Consider the following 20,162-nt stretch of genomic DNA (forward strand, 5'->3'; position numbering starts at 1 on the left):
ATATCAGATATTTAGATTTCTAGGATTTGTCTTGCTTTTATGAAAAAAAAACTCATGATGCTTATGCTTAGAATTCTTAGCTTTGTACTTTATAGGATTAGATGCTAGCTTCTCTGAGTTTCCTCTTTGGGGAGCCTCACAGATGTAGATCATTTCCATTCCATCAAATTTTATTCCTGTTGAGCCAATGACAGTCACAATGTCAGTGTCCTTCACATTTGAAGGTTCTCCAGCTATGCAGCAAATGACAAAGACTAAGCACACATTGACCTTTTGTCACTCTGAAAATATCATTAAAGGACAAACTCATGAATTCTCATAAAATCAGTTACTGGATAGCTTTTCTAGGTGCTCTATCTTTTGCTGCTTCCCCCAACCCTGACAACTACTCATCAACTCTCAGGCTAGACCTCAGTTCAGAAGTAGCATTTGTCCACTGTGAATTCAGTAGAGACTTGACTCCTTGACTGGAGTGGGCTTGGTTATTCTTTTTTCCTGATTTTATCTTTTGGAACATCTAGAAGGGAGGGTTAAACACAAGTACAAGTTAGGCCAATGGTTTTCAACCTTCATGTCAATCCTAAGGAAGTTTTATAAATATCTGTGTCTGGACTCCACCATGGAGATTCCAATTCACTTGGTCTGGTCTTGTCTAGGGTTGGGCATTAGTTTATTTTAAAAAATTCCCACATGATTTAATGTGTGCCCAAGATCAGGGAGCTGGTCCAGACTAAGGATTCTTAATGTGTAGTTCCAGGACTAGAAATATCACCATCACTTGGGAACTTATTGAAAGTCCAAACTCTCAGGCCCTATAAAGGCCACATATGACTAACTAAAAACATTTTAGGGATAGTGTTCAGCAATCTGTGTTTTGGTAAGCCCACCATATGACTCTGGTATATACCAAAACTTGAGAACTAAACGAAACTTGAGATCTAGATGAAATTTCCAAGGTGGGAAATGAGGTTGAGGATACACTGTATTGATAAGGCTATGTCCTATCCAAAAGGTGGGCAGCATATGCACAAGACTAGGAATAGATCATACAGAGGCTCCTACTAATAACTTGCATGCTAGAGAAAAATTCTTCTATCAAGAGTTAGTGCCTGTTCACAGCCAGAGACTAATAAAAATCAATACATGTCGTGCAGTCCATATTCTTCTCTGGTGGTTAAGGAAAACAGTAAAAATTAACCCCAGCAGTTTTCTCCCTGATCTAGGGTTTGGTCTTGAATCCTTTCTAATACAGTGTTGTATGCAACCACTATAGGCAATCAGACCAGACTTTCAAAATAAACCCCATTTACTAACCCTGATTAAGAATGCAAACATCTGCTTAGATAGACTCCTTTCCTTCCATTTTCTTCCTGTTCACATTTACTTAGCACCTGCTGTATTAGAGAAAAATAAATGTATAATGTGAGCCACATACATAATTTAAAACTTTTAGTGGCTTCATTAAAACAATAAGAGAAGCAGATGAAATAAAATTTTAAAATAGTTTTTACTGAATGCAATATATTCAAAATATTATTTCCATATGTAACCAGTATAAAAATTATTAAGGAGATGTTTTACATTCTCCTTTTTAGAGCACATCTTTGAAACACAGTGTGTATTTTATAATTGTAGCACATCTTAATTCATGCTAGCCATATCTGAAGGGCTCCATTGCCACATGTGGTTAGTGGCTCCCTATTGGATAGAGTAGCTCTAAATCTTGGGTCAAGGACAAAAGCAAGGACTGATCATACTTCTGCTAGCTCACCACTTATTCAGTGACTTAGTCTTAAGTAAATAATGTTTTCCTGCACAAAGTATGCTACCTCCCATTTTGGATTGTCATGAAAAATAGATTCATGTAATCTTTGTGAGAGCAGAATGCCTTATGTTTCTGTGGGCTTCATGCCATTTTTTTCATCTCAATATCTTATGTATATGAACTGAAATATCAGCCCTACCTGTAGCCTACAGGCCTTATACTCTCAGACTTCATAGCTTGCTCTGTGAGCAAAGGTTGCATTTATGGTTGGCTGATGAGGATGTATTTCTGCTATCTGCCTTGACATCCAGCCCCTTGCTGAGTATGTGCTGTAATATCCGAAGCATACTGCTATGCAATCCCTGTTCACACTTGGAAATTCCCATCACACTTGGAATACAATCCAGATGGTATAAAATAAATATTTGATTTCACCTTTGGCTACTTTGGAGGTGTGGTTTCCTACCACAATCCCATTTCCTTACTTTGCTCTGGGTCTCCTTACTCTTCTTTTTCCTACTTCAAGCCTTTTTTCTATGCCATTCTCTTTGTCTGGAATGCTGTTTCTAGGATAGTGGTATAGTTGACTCCTTCCTTTCATCCAGGTCCTCATTCAAGTATCCACAGAAAAGCTTTTGCATGGCTCTATCTAATTTAGCACCATTATCACTTTCTATCACTTGTTCTACCTTATTTTTCTTCAAAGTATCCCTACGTTAAATTACACATTGCTTTGCAAATGAATTTGTGGTTCATTTCTCCTGCTGGAGTATGAGCTCCATTACAGTAGGAGATTTATCTCATTCTTTCACCATTTTGTTATATGTTCTTAGAATAGTGCAAGTACATAGGAAGTAAATGGCAAATATCTGAGTAAGTTCAGATGCCTATTATCTCATTTAACCCTATGCAAGCCTTTTATTGTTTTTTAAAGAAAAGCAGTATAGAAGCTAACATATTAATGGGTAAGTTCACTGAGACATTACAGGGCTGAGCTGAGATTTTAACCCAAGATTGTGTGTGTCCAGAGCTCAGATTTGTAATAACTGCACTTACCCACTTTTGGGGAAGACAAAAATCTTGCCTCCTATATTTCTAGGTGGTGTCTGTAACTTCTACAGAAAAAACAATAGCATCAACAAAAACCCTTTGATTTTCTTGTTATGATTTTCTGCTTCCTCATACATTAATAGATCGATAGACAGCATCAACCTGAAGAACTGGAAGTATTATTTGGTGACAGGGATAAACAGTGCTGTCAACATGTGCATTGAGATTCCCAGGCAATCACTGAATTGGTGTTGGTGAAGATGTGTTTTGATTGCTACAATATTGCCCCTTTTTGGGTTTATCTTAGGGTTCATGTATGTTAGGTGATACATGAAGACTGCTGAGAAGATGACTGACATACTGAGTCATCTTTACTATGCCTCACTTTGAAGAAAGGAAACTGTTTAGGAGCAAGAATCTTTCCAAGTGATTAGATTTTCCAGTGTGATTTTTGTCCAACCCAGTTCCCCCAAACCTCAATGAGTTCCTGTTTCACACCATATTGCAGGCTCAGAGCCAGAGATACTGCCTTGGTTTTTCTATTGCTATTTAATATTGAAGTTAGTGATGTAAAACAACCAGCATTTTACATTGCTTGTAAATTCTATGGGTCAATATTCTAGACAGGACCCAGCAGGGATGGGCTGTATCTCCTTGATATCTTTGCCTCTGCAGGAAGATTTCAAAGGCTGGGGGAAATATAACAGCTAGGCAATAGAATCAACAGAAGCTTCTTTACTCTGGTATCTAGGGCATTTTGATATTCCTTGAAGGCTGAACTCAGCTGGGAATATTGACTGATATTCCTGTCCACAAGCCTATTCCTACACCTTCAGCTTTTCACAGGTTGGCAGCTGGGTTCTATGATGTGGTATTTTGAGATGAAGCATCCAAGAATGAGCATTCCAGGAGCTGCTGGACTCTTTTCTCACCAACCTTGGAAGTAATTTGTTTTTGCTGTATTTTATTGGTTGTACATTTCTAAAACCAGTCCAGATTCAAAGGAAGCATAATTAGATTGGAATGCTTGATGGGAGAGGGCAAGGTTACATTGAAGAGCAGTGTGTGGGATGAAAGATACTGTTATGATCATTTTTGGAAAATCTACCACACACACAGAGAAGAAAATGATATTTGTCACTACCTGTGAACACTAGGAGTTCTACCACTGGTGGAGAGACAGGTGCATCAGGCTTCTATCAGGTTGCTTAACATCTTAGTAAAGTTACATTGGCCCCTGCTGCTCATATGATGTGTAAGCCAGGGGGTTATTTATTCTTTCTTGCAAATGTGTTGCATTTCCATTCCAAGTTTGGATTGGAGCAATGTTTTTAGATCTCATGTTGCTGTAATAACTTAATATTTATCTTCAGAGTTTATCATCTGCCTCATTTTGCTTGGCTAACTCCCATTCAAACTTTTCATTAAATGTCACTTCCTTCAGAAAGCTTTCCTTGACTCCTTGCCTGGATTATGTTCCCCTGTTGACTTTTACTATAACACCCTGCTTATTTCTTATCCAAGTATTTATCTTCTGACATTAAAATGGCCATTTTTTTGTTCCTAGATTATAGGGACAAACCTCATGCTTTCCTATGCCCCAAAGACTTTCTATTTATTTACTTATTTATATTTCAATTATGATGATCAAATCCAGGGCCTCACACATATTAGGCAAGCTCTCCACACTGAGCTAAATCCCCACCTACCAGGGCCTTACTTTTTAGTACCTATTCCCAGGAAAATTTACCAAAGGACTAAGGCAGCAGATGGATTCTCTTCAACCTCTTTTAATCTCAATTAATATATGCTTGTATATTTCCAGGTATTTTTTTAGGCATATCTTTCCTCATTTTCTAGTTTTTGTAGTCTGAGCCTAGCTAGTTAAATTTAATAAACCCATAGCAATTAGTAATCATTTATAGTACATTGGGCTCTGTGCAAACATCTCAAATTATATTTTTCTTAGTGCTCAAATCAGAAGGGTAGGTAGTAGAAATTTTGGGGAACACTATTCCGTCAATGATAGTTGGATATGGAGAATAAATTTAATAGAAATGAAGGGATATGCTGAAAAATATTGTGATAAGAATAACACATTCTAAGGGTTCTTTTTTTCCCTATGATTTCACCTTCTTTTTCTTTATTTTAAAGACAAGGAAGGACAGGATGCACTTGTAATCCCACCCCATGGAAGGCAAAGGTAGAAAGTTCATGGTCTGAGGATGGTGTAGTTGAAAAGTGCAAGACCTTATCTGAGACCATTTCTTTTGTTGAGCAGAAGGTTTTTAGTTTTATGAAAGTCCCACTTATCTATGCCATCTCTTAGTTGCTGTGCTGCTGGGGTTCCATTGAGAAAGTTCTTACCTATACCTACTAACTCCAGAGTATTTCCTACTCTTTCCTATACCAACTGTAGAGTTTGCAGTCTGATATTAAAATCCTTGATCCATTTTGAGTTAATATTGGTATAGGGTGATACACATGGATCTAGTTTCAGTTTTTTGCAGACTGCTAACCACTTTTCCCAGCAGTTTTTGTTGAAGAGGCTGTCTTTTCTACATTGTATATTTTTAGCACCTTTGTCAAAGATAAGTTGGTTGTAGTTGTGTGGCTTCATATCCGGGTCCTCTATTCTGTTCCACTGGTCTTCATGTCTGTTTTTGTGCCAGTACCATGCTGTTTTTATTGTTATTGCTTTGTAATATAGTTTGAAGTCGGGTATCGTGATACCTCCAGCATTGTTCTTTTTACTGAGTATTGCCTTGGCTATTTGTGGCCTCTTGTATTTCCATATAAATTTAACGGTAGAGTTTTCAATCTCTTTGATGAATGTCACTGGGATTTTGATGGGAATTGCATTAAACATGTAGATTGCTTTTGGGAGCATAGACATTATTGTTAGAAATGCAATAATCAGCAGCACCACTAACAACAGGTGTTGGCGAGGATGCCGGGAAAAAGGAACCCTTTTACACTGCTGGTGAGAATGTAAACTAGTACAACCACTCTATAAAAAAATTTGGAGGCTTCTTAAAAATCTAAACATAGATCTGCCATATGATCCAGCAATACCAGTCTTGGGGATATACCCAAAAGAATGTGACACAGGTTACTCTGGAGGCACCTGCACACCCATGTTTATTGCAGCACTATTCACAATAGCCAAGTTATGGGAACAGCCAAGATGCCCCACTACTGACAAATGGATTAAGAAAATGTGGTGTTTATATACAATGGAATTTTATGCAGCCATGAAGAAGAACAAAATATTATCATTCGCAGGTAAATAGATGGAACTGGAGAACATCATTCTGAGTGAAGTTAGCCTGGCCCAAAAGACCAAAAATCGTATGTTCTCCCTCATATGTGGACATTAGATCAGGGGCAAACACAACAAGGGCATTGGACTTTGATCACATGATAAAAGCGAGAGCATACTTGGGAGGTATGAGGGTAGGTAAGACATCCAAAAAACTAGATAACATTTGTTGCCCTCAACACAGAGAAACTAATTGCAGATAATTTAAAGCGACAGAGGCCAGTAGGAGAAGGGGACCAGGAACTAGAGAAAAGGTTAGTTTGAGAAGAATTAATTTAGATGGTAACATACATGCACAGGAAAGCAATGCGAGTCAACTCCCTATATAGCTATCCTTATCTCAACTAGCAAAAACCCTTGGTCCTTCCTATTATTGCTTATACTCTCTCTTCAACAAAATTAGAGATGAGGGCAAAATAGTTTCTGCCGGGTAGTGAGGGGGTGGGGAGGAAAGGGAGGGGACGGGGTGGGTGGTAAGGGAGGAGGTAGGGGGAGGGGGGGAGAAATGACCCAAACATTGTATGCACATATGAATAAAAGAAAAAAAAAAAGACCCTATCTGAAAAATAAATAAAAAGGCAGGGAGCATGGCTCAAGTGGTAGAGTGATTGTAAATGAAGACCTTGAGTTTAAACCCAGTACCTCCTCAATAAGTAAAGGAATTGAAAGAAATTGAGGCTGAGAAGTAAGAGACTTCCTGGTCTCTTATAGATGTTTTATGTTGGAATTGTGGTTTAAACTCATTATGCCTGTTTCTAAAACTCTTTTTCTTCCCTTTAACCTTCAAACAGAGTCAAATTATAGCATACTGGATGTGTGTATCCATCCCCTTCTTTTCTACTCTCTGGAGTCTCTTTTTCTCAGAACAAGGGAAGGGCGTTGGGATTTGACCCCTCACTGGCACCTCAGCTCTTTATGGTGTAAAAATTATACACAAAGTTGATTACATTGGTTTCCACAATGCCATGTAAATTGACACATATTTGATGGATTAAAACATCAGATTTGTTTTCTCACACAAATTGGGACGTTTGGAACCAAAACTCAAGGAGTCAAAAGTCCACACTTTCTCCAAAATCTTTAGGACAGAATCCCTTCCTGTCTTCTGGCAGCATCATTCCAATCTTTGCCTCCATCCTTATTTGGCCTACTTTCTTCTGTGTAACTTTGTGTGTCTTCCTCTTTTCTGGTGAGGACACTAATTGGATTTAAGGTCCATTCTAGTCTGCAATGGCCTCATACAGTGTTGGGTAGTAGCTCAAGTGATATAGTTCTTGTGTGGCATTCATGGCCTTGGGTTCTATCTCTAGCACCACAAAAAAATAATAATAATAATAAGAAGAAGACAATGATGAAGAAGAAGACAATGAATGACCTCATGCAAATTCATCTGCAATGAATCTAGTTTCCAAATATGGCCATGTTGTGATACTCCTGGGGAAAAAGGAATTTGGGAGAACACTATTCAGTCAATTAGAATTGGATGTGGAGAAAGAATTCCATAGGAATGAAGGAATGTGTAGAAAAGCATAATAAAAATGGCACATTTTCAAGGTTCTTTGTTTCTCTTTGACTTCATCTTCTTTTTCTTTGGAATTTCATAAGTCAACTGATCTCCAGAGCCCCTGACAAGGAGTCATAATCTGGTGAATGAGGAGAAAAATGGACAGTTCTCCCATGACAGTTTTTCTCTCAATTCCCTTTTGTTTTTCTGTACCATCACCTTTTCTTCAGAAAAGGAAAGAAGAACGCATTCAGACTGAGATTCCCTAAAGGAGAAGGCAAACTTCTGTGATAATGGAAAACATTATCCCAGCATTATTTTTCTTGCCATGTTTCATTTTTAGACATTTTCTTTAGCGTTTCTCTAGGTAGCTGTGGAACCAAAAGAAAATCACAAACCAGTCTCTTCATAGAAGAGAGATAAAAGCCCTCAGAAAAAGGGTCACCTTGGGGATGCTTATGTGACCATTACATGAAACTAAAGTCAAACAAACAGCTTTTCTTTTTTTTATACTAGTTGTAGATACTCCTATTGGGCTAGATGTTTTAAAAGAAATTCCAAAGCATTGGAGCAGAGTTCAGCTGCTCATTAATTTCATAGTTTAATGATGCATTTCTAAATTATCCCTGTGGAACAAAACTAACATTTACTGAATCTATATTACTTGCCTGGGACATTTCTAGAAGCTTTTTGCATGCTCTCTGTTAATTTCACCAACATCTCTGTGTAATTGATTTTATTTACTAACAGTTTTGTGACAATACTGAGACTCAGAGACATGAGGTGTACTCTCGAAGGTCACAAAGTGAGTGAGGGACAAAGCTGAATTTGAACCCAAGGTGGTAGTGGTTATGGTGGTAGTGGTTGTGATGGTGGCCTCTTCCATTTTTGGAGCACTCGCTTTGTGCAATTAAGAATGCTAGGTGTTTTGCAATTTACTCCCAGAAACATTCATTGCATAAATGTTTCATGATTGCCTGCTTTGTTGCAGAATCTGTTTGGATGTGAGGAAATAGACCAACTCAAGTTTCTACTCTTTGGTCATGGTATCATTGTCCACATTTTACATATACAGAAATGGAAGCACAGAGAGTTTGTTAAGCTTCCCACAAGTGGCAGTGCTGAGATTTCTAACCAGGTCCATCATCCTCAAAATCCTTGCCTCTTTGCACAGAATCTTGGATATGTCTAAAATTAGTTTTCCTTCTTTTTTAACCTCACTCTCCACCAAAACTCCAAACTCTGTTATTTATCAATAAAATACACGTTTGTTGTAAAAAGTTATGAAGTACAAAGTGGATAAAATGAATATTATTAGTACCTATCATTTATCCTTTATCCTGTTCTCAAGTGGAAATCACTGTTAAGTTTATCACACATTTGTAGACTTTTTCTACATATGCACAAATATCACATATAAATGATGTTATACATTAGATATATAATTTGCCATATTTATTATATATTCTCATATTATCCAAGCAGAAAACACTTGATTAGATTGCTACTTTGCATTTGCTTCTTCCTGCCCTAGGGGAATTAGAAAGGTTGACAGCAAGTTCCCTCACCCTTTTCTTCCCCACTCTCCCCTCTGCCACTCATACTGCCATATCCATTCTGCCTATCACCCTCAGAGTTTCAGTTGAAGACAGCTTCTGGTTCTGGAGACCAGAAGCTTTGTCACTGGTACAAAGTTAAACCTCATTTCGAAAGAGTCTTTTTCTCCCAGAGGGAACTGAGATTGATTTGGAGGCATCTACAAGTAGTTTAAGCTAAAGAAGTTACAATCAGTCAAGGAAAGATGGAGACCTGTGGGTTCTTAAAGTAGTGTCTCCAAGAGTAGAGACTGGCCTATTAAGATGAACTGAACTTGTTGTCTACCTCCTGACACAGATCTCTGCTCTTGGCAAAGATCTCAGCACCCGAACTTTTCAGGGAAACAGTAGGATTTCCAGTCTTCAAGAACTTCTGTAGTGGAAGACTTGGACAGCTCTACTAAATGCTTTTGTCTAAGATTCCCAGAATCTTAGTGGGATCCTGTTAGGTAAAAGAAGCTTAATAGTGAGTAAGATTTACTTGTCCATTCTGGCACATAGGGAATTTAGAGTTGTATTTGTTTTGACTTAGAAAAATGCCACTTGAAGTCAAGAACTGTGTTATGTTGTAAATAACCTATGTCCTTGGGCGTAAAGCATGAATTTTGAAGTCTCACATTTAGGAACCTGGTAATAGTCTGTAATTGATAATTTGTTTTGTATGTAACACTGTTTTTTGATTAAGGAAATACGGCACGTCTCTAGGATGTTAGCAAAGTAACTAATGTTTGTATTCCACATTTTTGGAAGGAAATTTCATCCGATGAGTCTACTCATACTCTAATGAGTCTTCATATTCCCTTGTTATAACATGGACAGAGAAATAAATGTAGCTGTTTCAGAATTTCTTCCACAATCATTTTTAAGCAATTTATTGAGATGTAATTTGCATAGCATAAGATTCACTCGTTTAGTGAATAAAATTTAATAGTTTTAAATATATTTTCCTTCAAGGTTGCAAAACTATTTTCATAATTTAATTTTATTACATTTCCATCACCTCAGAGAAAAAAATAAACTGTTGTTCATTCAGAGTCATTCCCCATTCCACTGAGCTTTGCCATCAGTAACCATTGATCGACTTTCTGTCTTTATAAATTTGCCTATTTGGACATTTTATATAAACTGAATCATATAACTTGTGTTCTTTTGAGATTGGCTTCTTTCATAGGTATAAGGATTTTGGAATTCATCTACGATATTCATTGGGGGACATATAAGTACTTCATTCTGTTTCATTTCTGGGTAATATTCTATTATATGACTATGCCCATTTTCTGTATGTATCCAGCAGGTGATGGATATTGGGGGCTGTTTTTATCTTTTGGTATGCTATGAACAATGCCAAATTGTTCAATTTGTGTTAAGTCTTGGTGTGGAAATAGTTCTTCATTTTTCTTGGATATATACTTAAAGAGAATTGCTGGATACTGTGATAACCCTATGCTTAATGGTTTGAGAAACTGAAATTAATTACCAAAGTGGCTGAAATATTTTACATTTCCACAAGCAATAGACAAGAGATTCAATTTCTCTAAATTCTTCCCAGATTGTTAGAGTGTATTTTTGTGATAACAGTCAGCCTAGTGGGAGTGAAGTGGTACCTCATTGTAGTTTTTTAAATTTCCTTAATTACCAAAGATATTGAATAGCTTTTTTTGAATTCATTTATTCACATGTGCGTACATTGTTTGGGTCATTTCTCCCCGCTGCCCCTCCTCCCCATCCTCTCCCCCTTCCCCCCTTTCTTCCAGGCAGAACCTGTTCTGCCCTTATCTCTAATTTTGTTGAAGAGGAGATATAAGCATAATAAGGAAGACAAAGTGTTTTTGCTAGTTGAGTTAAGGATAGCTGTACAGAGAGATTCCTAGCATTGCTTCCATGTGCAAATGTGTTACAACCCAGGTTGATTCATCTCTAACTGATCTTTACACTGGTTCCTGATCCCCTTCTCATGTTGACCTCTGTTGTTTTAAGGTTTCTGTATTAGTTCCTCTGGAGTGGGGACATCAAACACTTTCATGTTTTGGATTTTCTACCTATCCCCATTGAATATCTTTTTTATGTGTTTTGTATATCTTCTTTGAGAAAATCACTATATAACTACTTTTCCCATTTTGTAATTGGCCTGCATTTCTGTTATTGAATTGTAAAATTTTTTGTACATTCTAGATTTAAGCTTCTTATCAGATGTTTGACTAGCAAATACTTTCTCCCAGGCCATGGGTTGTAAAGATATGGCTTCCCTAAAGAGAAATTCTGCAACTCATCCCTTTCTCCCCCTCCCACAAAGTCGTTATAATAAATAAGTGTCTCGTCATGTCATTAACAGCTGAGTTTCATTGTTAAGCTATTCCCTTCTGAGTTCTCCCTAACTGCCTGATTCAATTACCTTTTCTTATCTTAATTCTTGCTTTCTCTATAGCTTTTGATGCTAAAGGCAAAGATACTTTTTTTTTAATCTCTGTCCATCCTTCTTTCTCTCCTTCCTTCCTTGTTTCCTTTTATAAATGGCTCTTTGTATTAGCACTTAAATTTCAGAGGCTGAAATTCAGGCACTAGGGATAAAGAAAGAAAGATGCACTTTCCATTCTCAAGAGATTTGTGCTCTAGTAGAGAAGAAAGACATTCATAATATATTAATAACACTAATAAGTATAGAATTATAACTTGATTATCCCTATGAAGGAAAAGTGCTGAGTATTCTGTGAAAATGTTACATGGGAAATGGTTCCAGTCAAGGAAATCCAATTTTCTTTCTCTAAGAGGTGAAGACTTAGTTGAGCTCTCCAGGAAAAGAAAACATTACCTGCATTGAAGAGAGAAGAACACATGGATAATGGATATCTATGTGAGCAGACCAAGGACATAAAATGAAATACCTAGTTATAAGTGTAACAAAGCATGTATGGGATTTGTACGTTGAAAATTACAAAACACCAGTGAAGGCATCCAAAGGATATCCAATAGGGAGACATACTGTGTTCACAGGATTGGAAGACCTAATAAAGGAAAGGTATCAGTTCTCCACAAGTTGATCTATAAGTTAAACACAATTCCTATCAAAATCCCAACAAGCTTAATCTAAAACTTATGTAGAAGGGCAGAAGAACTAGAATAACTAACAACAGTTTTGAAAAAGAAGAATAAAATGAGAGAATCACTCTATGTCATATGAAGGTTTTCTTAATAGACAGTCATCAAGACACTCTGACATTGGCAAAGGAATAAACACATAGCAAGACTGAATAAAGGAACTAGAAATGTACCAATACCAATATAATTAATTGGTCTTGACAAAGGAATAAAAGCAATTCAAGGGGAAAAGTAGCTTTTTAACAATAGCACTGAAGCAATTGGACATGCACGGGGAAAAATCTTCAACCTAAACCCCACATCTTATACAAAAAATGATCAAAATATATCATGAACTTAAAGGCAACATGTGAAGGTATAAAACTATTAGAAAAATAGAGAAAAATCTTTGGAACCTAGTCAAGACAGAGTCCTGTTTTTTTAATAAAATTTTTATTAAGATATATTCATTATATAGGGGGGATTCATGGCGACAGTTCTGATTAAACTTATATTGTACATTAGTTACACTGGCCCCATCATCTCTCCCCCCCCCAACCCCACTTAAAGCAATTGCAAGAGGTGTCTTAGTTCTTTTTTCATGTAGGTATATGAAGTCCATCTACCATATACTATCACCTTAATCTCTTTCATTCATCCTCCCCCCACTTGTACCCCTCCACACTGTGCCTACTTTACAGTCCTGTTTTTCATTATTAATATTTGAGTTGATGTTCAAAGGGGTGTCTCAATGTATGCCCACTGTGGGTGTGCTTTATATTGGTTCATTCAAGCCTTTCATTACTCTTCCTTACCCCTTTACCTCCCATCCTCCTTTCTCTCTTTCCCCAAGTTCCATAGAGTAGTTCCACTGTTACAAAGATGTTCTGCATATAAGTTTGTATATGATCGTTCTTGTTTTTGTGTATCGTGACATTAACTATATGATCCCTCAAAGAAAAAAGGTGATACCATGAACATTAAAGGAAAAAGTTTTCTCAATTAATTTTAACCATTATATGACAATTTAGTCTGCCTATAAGTAGTTGTAGCAATAGCAAAAGTAGTAGTAATAGCAGCAATGATAATAAAATAGCTCTTATAGTGAATTTTGCACTTACCAATTGCAAAATCTATGAGTGTTTTACCTATATTAGCTAATTAAATTCTACCACAATAGCAGGAGAAAGGTTCTATTGTTCACTTTTACAATTAGGACTGAATAACTTACACTAATGCATATATCTTGGAATGCAGTCCCAAAATCTTCTAACCTAGGCTGGGTGCTTCTGGAGTCTGTGGTCATAATTGCTATGCCATACCACCTCTCACAAGTAATTACTTGTCTTATATCTTTGCAGCATTTCCAGAAGCTGGAAAGGAATATTTTTTGTGATAATAACATTTTTATTATTTTTTTCCTTTATTGTTGTGCTGGGTAGGGGCACACTGTAGGATTTACAAATGTTCTTACAGTGTATCATACTTGAATTCACCCCTTCCACCACTCTCCTTCATTCCCCCTCCACTGATTTATGGAACAGTTTCAGCAAGTATCATTTTTGCATTTACATACTTTTGTACACATTATTTGCTCCATATTCATCCTCCTACCCTTTTCCCTGCCACCTGCCCCCTCCCAATAGTGCCAACCCCCCCCCGGCAGAACCTGTTCTGCCCTCCTGTTCTTCATTTTATAGAAGAAAAAACATAAAGATAAAAAGAAAAACATGATGTTTTTGCTAGTTTGAGATAAAAATAGTTACACAGGGAGTTTCCTTGTGTTGCTTCCATGCATATGTATATTACAATTCCAATTGGTTCATCTCTTCTAGTCCTCTTCACTCCTCTCTAGTCCCTTTCCCCTAGTGCCCCGGGCCAGTTTAAGATTTCTATATTCATTTGGAAAGGAATATTTTAAGAAGGGATCATATAAGCAACTCTGTCACACACAGTTTTGAAAGTCTAGTCATTTTGCAAACTTGGAAAAGACAAGAGATAATGAAATATGGAAGTTTCACAGTATTTCCCCTTTGATGATACATGCATCCTATCTTCTCAGAAAGCATGTAAGAGATTTCAAAGAATTTGGGGCCAGTATAGAATAAGGTACTTCATTTTTGACATAATGAGAAGTCTACTCACATATCTTGGTTTAGTTTCAGTCCTATCCAGATCACTTCCAATTACTGCTCATTGATGTAGTTCACCTGGTATCTAGATTCACAAATCTGAGCTCCCCCATTTACTTACTTCATATGGTTCTAGGGAGTATTAAAAGGTATAATATATGTAAAATATAGTTCAGTGCTTGGTAATTTCTTGGTTCAATGCCACTATATGAAATGCAGATGGATAAAATGAGTTACAGAAAATATACTACAGTTTCTTTCTACAAAGCTAAGTCATTAATGATAATACCACAATATATTGTTAGGTAATTGCCTTCGAAGGGGTAAAGAAACACATTTCATCAATTTACAAGATGGTCAAAATTCATGCAGTCTAAAGAGAAGGTGTAAGACTATTCATGGCAAAAAAATGTGGGTTTGAAATGATATTTGAAGGCAGGCAAAGACACACATATTCTATCTACATTGGGGGAGAGTATTTTGGATCGGGGAAACCACATGAAATAGGAATGTAATTATATAACTTTAGAGCAGCAATGGGGCCACCTCATCAGAGAAAAGGGGTTGCTCAAGAATCCTGGTAGACAAGACAAGGTAAGTAAAGGTGGACCAGACTTCTGAAATGTTGCATAAAACCACTTTTCCCCTTCTGCTGTTTTACTTGGAGTGCCTTCTGTGGGCAACTCTGTCTGAGAAAACCATGACCACTCTTGAAAGACCGGTTCAAATACTATCCATGAGGAGATTTTTCTGTTCTTCCCCTTAGAAGGGATACCTTTCTTCCAATGAATTCTCATTCCAGCCTATCTTTATTCCTCTTATCTAGCATGACCACATGTGCTGGTTTGCTTAGGTCATTCTGAATTATGCCGGTTATTGCAATGTCATTATTAATAGAACTCCCTTTCACTTTAAAATATATCTTGCTCTTATGATAAAATATAAAGTCACCCACTTAAAGTTTATCAGTTCTCTCTGTGTTCCTGTTAATTACATATTGATGTCTGATGGCCCCTATTACTCATGTGAGTACAGACCATCTCTACTTATCTTTATATTCCCAGTAGAGACCCTAATAATTACTTATGAAATGAATTTAAATAAGGAGACTGAAAACTCTGGAGTCTAAATCTATATTCTTAAATTATTTTTGTCCCTGAAATCATCCGGCATTGAACTGTACATGCTATGTGCTTGATAGGTCCATAAATTGGATTGGACATCTCAGGTTTATACTATTTATGGAACATACAGGGGATGGTTTTTGCATGGATTAGAAGTGTGGCCTCATAAATCCTTCTCTTCTCTCTACTTTCTAGACTGTGCATGTTCCTCACTGACAGTTTGGGTTGGTATTAAAGCCTAAAGAAAATTTTTCTCTAGAAAATCTCAGACATCAAAATGAGTCAGTTGCATACATGTGCTTTGCCTCCATTGTGTATTTTGCAAGATTTAACCTTTCTCATTATGAGGCCCTTATCAGAAAGTTTAAAATAAGAATTAATGAAGATGGTGGATATTTCAATTGATCAGAACATTGATTTAACAGTTTACTTAACAAACTATATTGAATTTTAATTTTTGTTCTAATTAGAGTTATTCTTTGAAGTTCCTAACTGAAAATTTCACTCTTGTTTTATAACCTTTTGTGATTTCAATAGCCTCATTTGACTTTCCTTCTTAAAATTTCTAAGAAGTTATTCTAGTAAATGTTAAAGGAAATAGAGGGTATAAACTTTTGCATATTGTTTATTTAGAGTACTCATTTGGATAAACTCTATAAACTCCCTTTATTATGAGAGAAAAGGATAATTGTCTATGAGATCTTGGTTTCTAACTTGGGATATTTTAGTATTTTTTTAGTTTAGATCAGTTTCTATCCATGTCTTGTGGATTAAGAATGTCACAGGTATTTGAATATATGTAACAATATCACTACATATCAGGAACAACCTATAGGTTAAATTCTGAACACTATGAAAGTAGGATATTTGGAAAGTTAAATAGATCCCTGAGAGTAAATCTCTTCCCCACTCATAGCTCAACCCTGTGTTCACCAACATTCCATGTGACCAGAACTATGCTTTGAAAATACTTGTTGGTACATGTCCTTTGCCAGGCTAATATTAGCTGGGCCTTCCTGGTCAGATTTACCCTCTTGTTCTAAAGAAGCCATGCAACCATCATATGAGTTTTTGTTTGTTTGTTTGTTTTAACCGTAGGATTCCCATCCATGTTGATGTTTGTATTTGAACTGGTTAATTATTTGTTGTGGTGGTTTATCCTGTGTGTTTTAAGGTTCTTAGCAGTATGTGTGACCTCTTAGTTACTTGATTCCAATAATACTTCCTGTCTCCAATTGTAGCAACCAAAAATTTCTGCAGATGTTATCAAATGTTTCTCTTTCTCTGTCAAATCTCTACAGATATTATCAAATGTTTCTCTGTGTATGTGCACATGTGTGTAAAACTCCCCCTGGTAAAAATACTGCTTCTGCTAAAACTTTTTAGAATGTGAAGGAAACAATGGTCTTAGAGCAGCACTTACCAATTTTATAACTTGTGTGACTGCTCTGACACTAAGTTTCTTTACCTGAAAAGTAGCAAAAATAACATCCATCTTTCAGTTACTGAAATTTCAACCACCTCAGGTATAGAAATTGCCAGGCAGCTATAAGATCCCCACATGTGGTAATCACTGCCATTCTTATTGGTAAGTTCCAGCTAACTTTCCCAACACCATTGATTCTCACTTACAAAAAGATGTCTCTCTTTCTCTCCCACTTTGCAAACAGAGCATGATGAATGTGGCAGTGGACAGCACAACTGTCATGAGAATGCCATCTGCACCAACACTGTCCAGGGACACAGCTGCACCTGCAAGCCAGGATACGTGGGGAATGGGACCATCTGCAGAGGTAGGCTTCTGCTTTAGGGGTGAGCTGTCACCCTACCTGGGCTTTTGGTGCTCACATGGCAGACCTGTTTCACTGCTCTGATGACTGAACACAGCCAGGGTTCCTCCTTCTGGTCTATGAACAAGAGACGAAAATGACTCCAAAGGCTTAGCTTTGGAGTGTGGGTGTGTGTCAGGGACACAGATCCAAAACTTGGTGTTTCTATTCAATTTTTACTCTTAGAGCCTGAGTTTGTGAGGAAAGTTCCAGTTGCAGATATGAATTTTCCTTCCTGTGAGCTTTGCTCAGAGGCAAATGGGCATTGTTCCTATCTACATTTGAGGTGTCTTCTTAAGTAGGAAACTTAGTGTTTAGAAATTTTAACATTAAGTTTAGCCATGCAGAGGTCAGTGCTCTGGCTTTTCTCTGCATTTAGAATAAAATTAAAATTCCTTCTCCCATTTTATATGGCACTCAGGATCATGTTTCTGGGTCCTCTCAGCTGATGTCCCTCTTTGTTCTCATCCTTAATTCTTCTGCATTGGTATTCTGTTTTCCCACGATTCCTCATACATTCAGCCTCAATGGATGCTTCTTGTCTCTACTCTCAGGTTCTCCCCATTACATTCTTTGACAATCCCATCAACACTAACACCTTTAGTACTTCGTAGTCTGACCTTTGCTTGATATTTTTCCTCATAAATGACTTGACAGAGCACTCTGTATTTGTGTATTTATCTCTGCATTATCTGCCTCCGCACTAAGATGTTACCTCCATGACAGTGACCACTTGGTCTTGTCCCCCAAACACCAGAATGAACCTGGGACAGTATAGGTGTTAACTATGTGTTAACTGACACAATCAAAGAGGAAAGAGACACAATCAATTGAAAAAGAAGCAAGATGAACAAAAAACCAGGAGATACCCTATGAAGTAGGTATTATTATCATTCTCATTTTAAAGGTTAAGTAAGTTACACAGTGACAAACAGCATATTATCAGTGCTCTCTGCAGAGATGCCATGCTGGTAATGAGAGAAATAACATAACAACTGAGTCATATATTCATGCGTTGGATCGGAGGAAAATTTTTAAAGATTTATTTCATTCTATGTGAGTAAATGTGTAGTAAACAAATAGCCTCAAACCTAACTGAGAGAATAAGTTGATGAAACTTGTTGAACAGCAATTTTACAAAATTTATCAATGTTTAAAGAAGATTTCTTTTTATTCCATCAATTTTCCTCTGGAAATAGATTCTAGGGAGGTATGAGCTCAAAGGGAGGAGAAATGCACATATAGTGATGTTTTATAGCATTGTTTGTGTTCTCTAAAATTAGAAATAACCTAAATATCCATCAGTAGTACAATGTTTGCATATTCACTCATAGAGTAGAATGAGATGGTTTGAAACTCTAATCCTGTATATGTACGCACAGGTGCACACAAACAGAGATGTACACCGAAAGATCCTCAAGTCATATTTTAGAAAAAAGAGAAAGAAAAAAAATCAATAAAATCAAGTTCTAAGACACTATGCTTAGTATTATTGTGTATGTAAGTTATTATTTTGAAATGTGCACATACTTATATGAACTTATACACACTAGAAGCATGCCTACTATTCACCTTATTACCCTTGAGTGTATGAACAAAAGAACATTCACTTATTACTATAAAGTTATATGCTATAAATTCCAATGGAGTGTTTATGTGGTTTTTAAAATGTTCCATGTGGCAATTAATTAGAGTTCAGATTTTAAAAGAAGGCTGGGGGTATTTTTAAAGCAAAGCAAAATAAATACAAAAACAATAATATAGTTCCATGGATTATCAAGTCTACTACTGATATCATATGCCAAATATATAAATCGAAGAAGCAACATATGGGTTTTATTTTAATGCTTCCCCCAGAATTATGTTACCTCATAAAATAACATTAATTGCCTTTGATCAGTAGGTTTGTGTTTGCCAAATCTTCTCTTGCCATTATGATAAGTGGTAGCTTCACCTTTGTGTAATTTTAAAGTCCAGCTGTGACAAATATGTGTTCAAACAATGTTCCTATTGTCTTTAGACTTAGAGAGGAAACATATCTGCACTTGAAAATTATGCTAATAAAAAATTATGAATTAAGGAAAATGATTTTCTTAAAGTGATTCTCATGGTCAATCACATTGGCCTACATAAGTGTCAATCCTGTGTTTCATAAATGTTGCAAAAGGAAGTACTGTGGTGTGGTGGAGTCACTGGATTGGAAAGAGTGTGGAAAGTCAGGTTTTGAACCTACTTTCATTACTAGTGCATCACAACTTTTATACTTTTACATAGCATTTTCCCTGCTTACCTAGCAATGTTATTATAAAGAATTACTAAGAGAGCTTATTCTATGTGTTTTAAATTATTAAAAAGTGATACAAAGTAAAAATGATATTGTTGTAATGAAGGAGGAGGGGGACAAGGGAATGGAAGATTGGACAGGCAGTTCACTGGCCAGCTTAAACATTTGCCTTCTGCTTGCATAACCAGATTTGTATCCTAGTCTCAGGAAATACATTTTATAGTTACTTTACCTCCTATAAATGAAACGTTTACCATGGGAGCTGGGCAAGGATAACTAGATAACTTGAACTAATTTTTCTTTTACCGCAAAATATATACCAGGATTTCTAGACATGATGTGCGTAGATGAATAAATTTGGGTACGGTAGATATGGTTTACACTTACATTCACAAACAAAACACAAGGGACAGTTTCCAAAATAATACTAATTGGTGTGAGTTCTCTTGCATGGTCTTTCCTGGTGACCATGTAAGGAGATG

At 36.6% G+C, this 20,162-nt stretch overlaps 1 protein-coding gene across 4 annotated transcripts in view; it reads left to right on the forward strand.

Moving 5' to 3' along the window:
* The window catches only part of Nell1 (neural EGFL like 1), an 828,356-nt gene that overhangs the window by 496,514 nt on the left and 311,680 nt on the right, over positions 1-20,162 (forward strand). For 3 of the 4 annotated variants that reach the window (XM_074042879.1, XM_074042893.1, XM_074042890.1), the window contains one exon: positions 17,238-17,360. The exons of the other annotated variant lie outside the window; for it this stretch is intronic. In XM_074042879.1, coding sequence (XP_073898980.1) covers positions 17,238-17,360 — 123 coding nt within the window. The remainder of the gene's footprint in view (positions 1-17,237; positions 17,361-20,162) is intronic. 4 annotated transcript variants of the gene reach the window in all.

Source organism: Castor canadensis, chromosome 1 (genome assembly GCF_047511655.1).
Source record: "Castor canadensis chromosome 1, mCasCan1.hap1v2, whole genome shotgun sequence".
Lineage (NCBI taxonomy): Eukaryota > Metazoa > Chordata > Mammalia > Rodentia > Castoridae > Castor > Castor canadensis.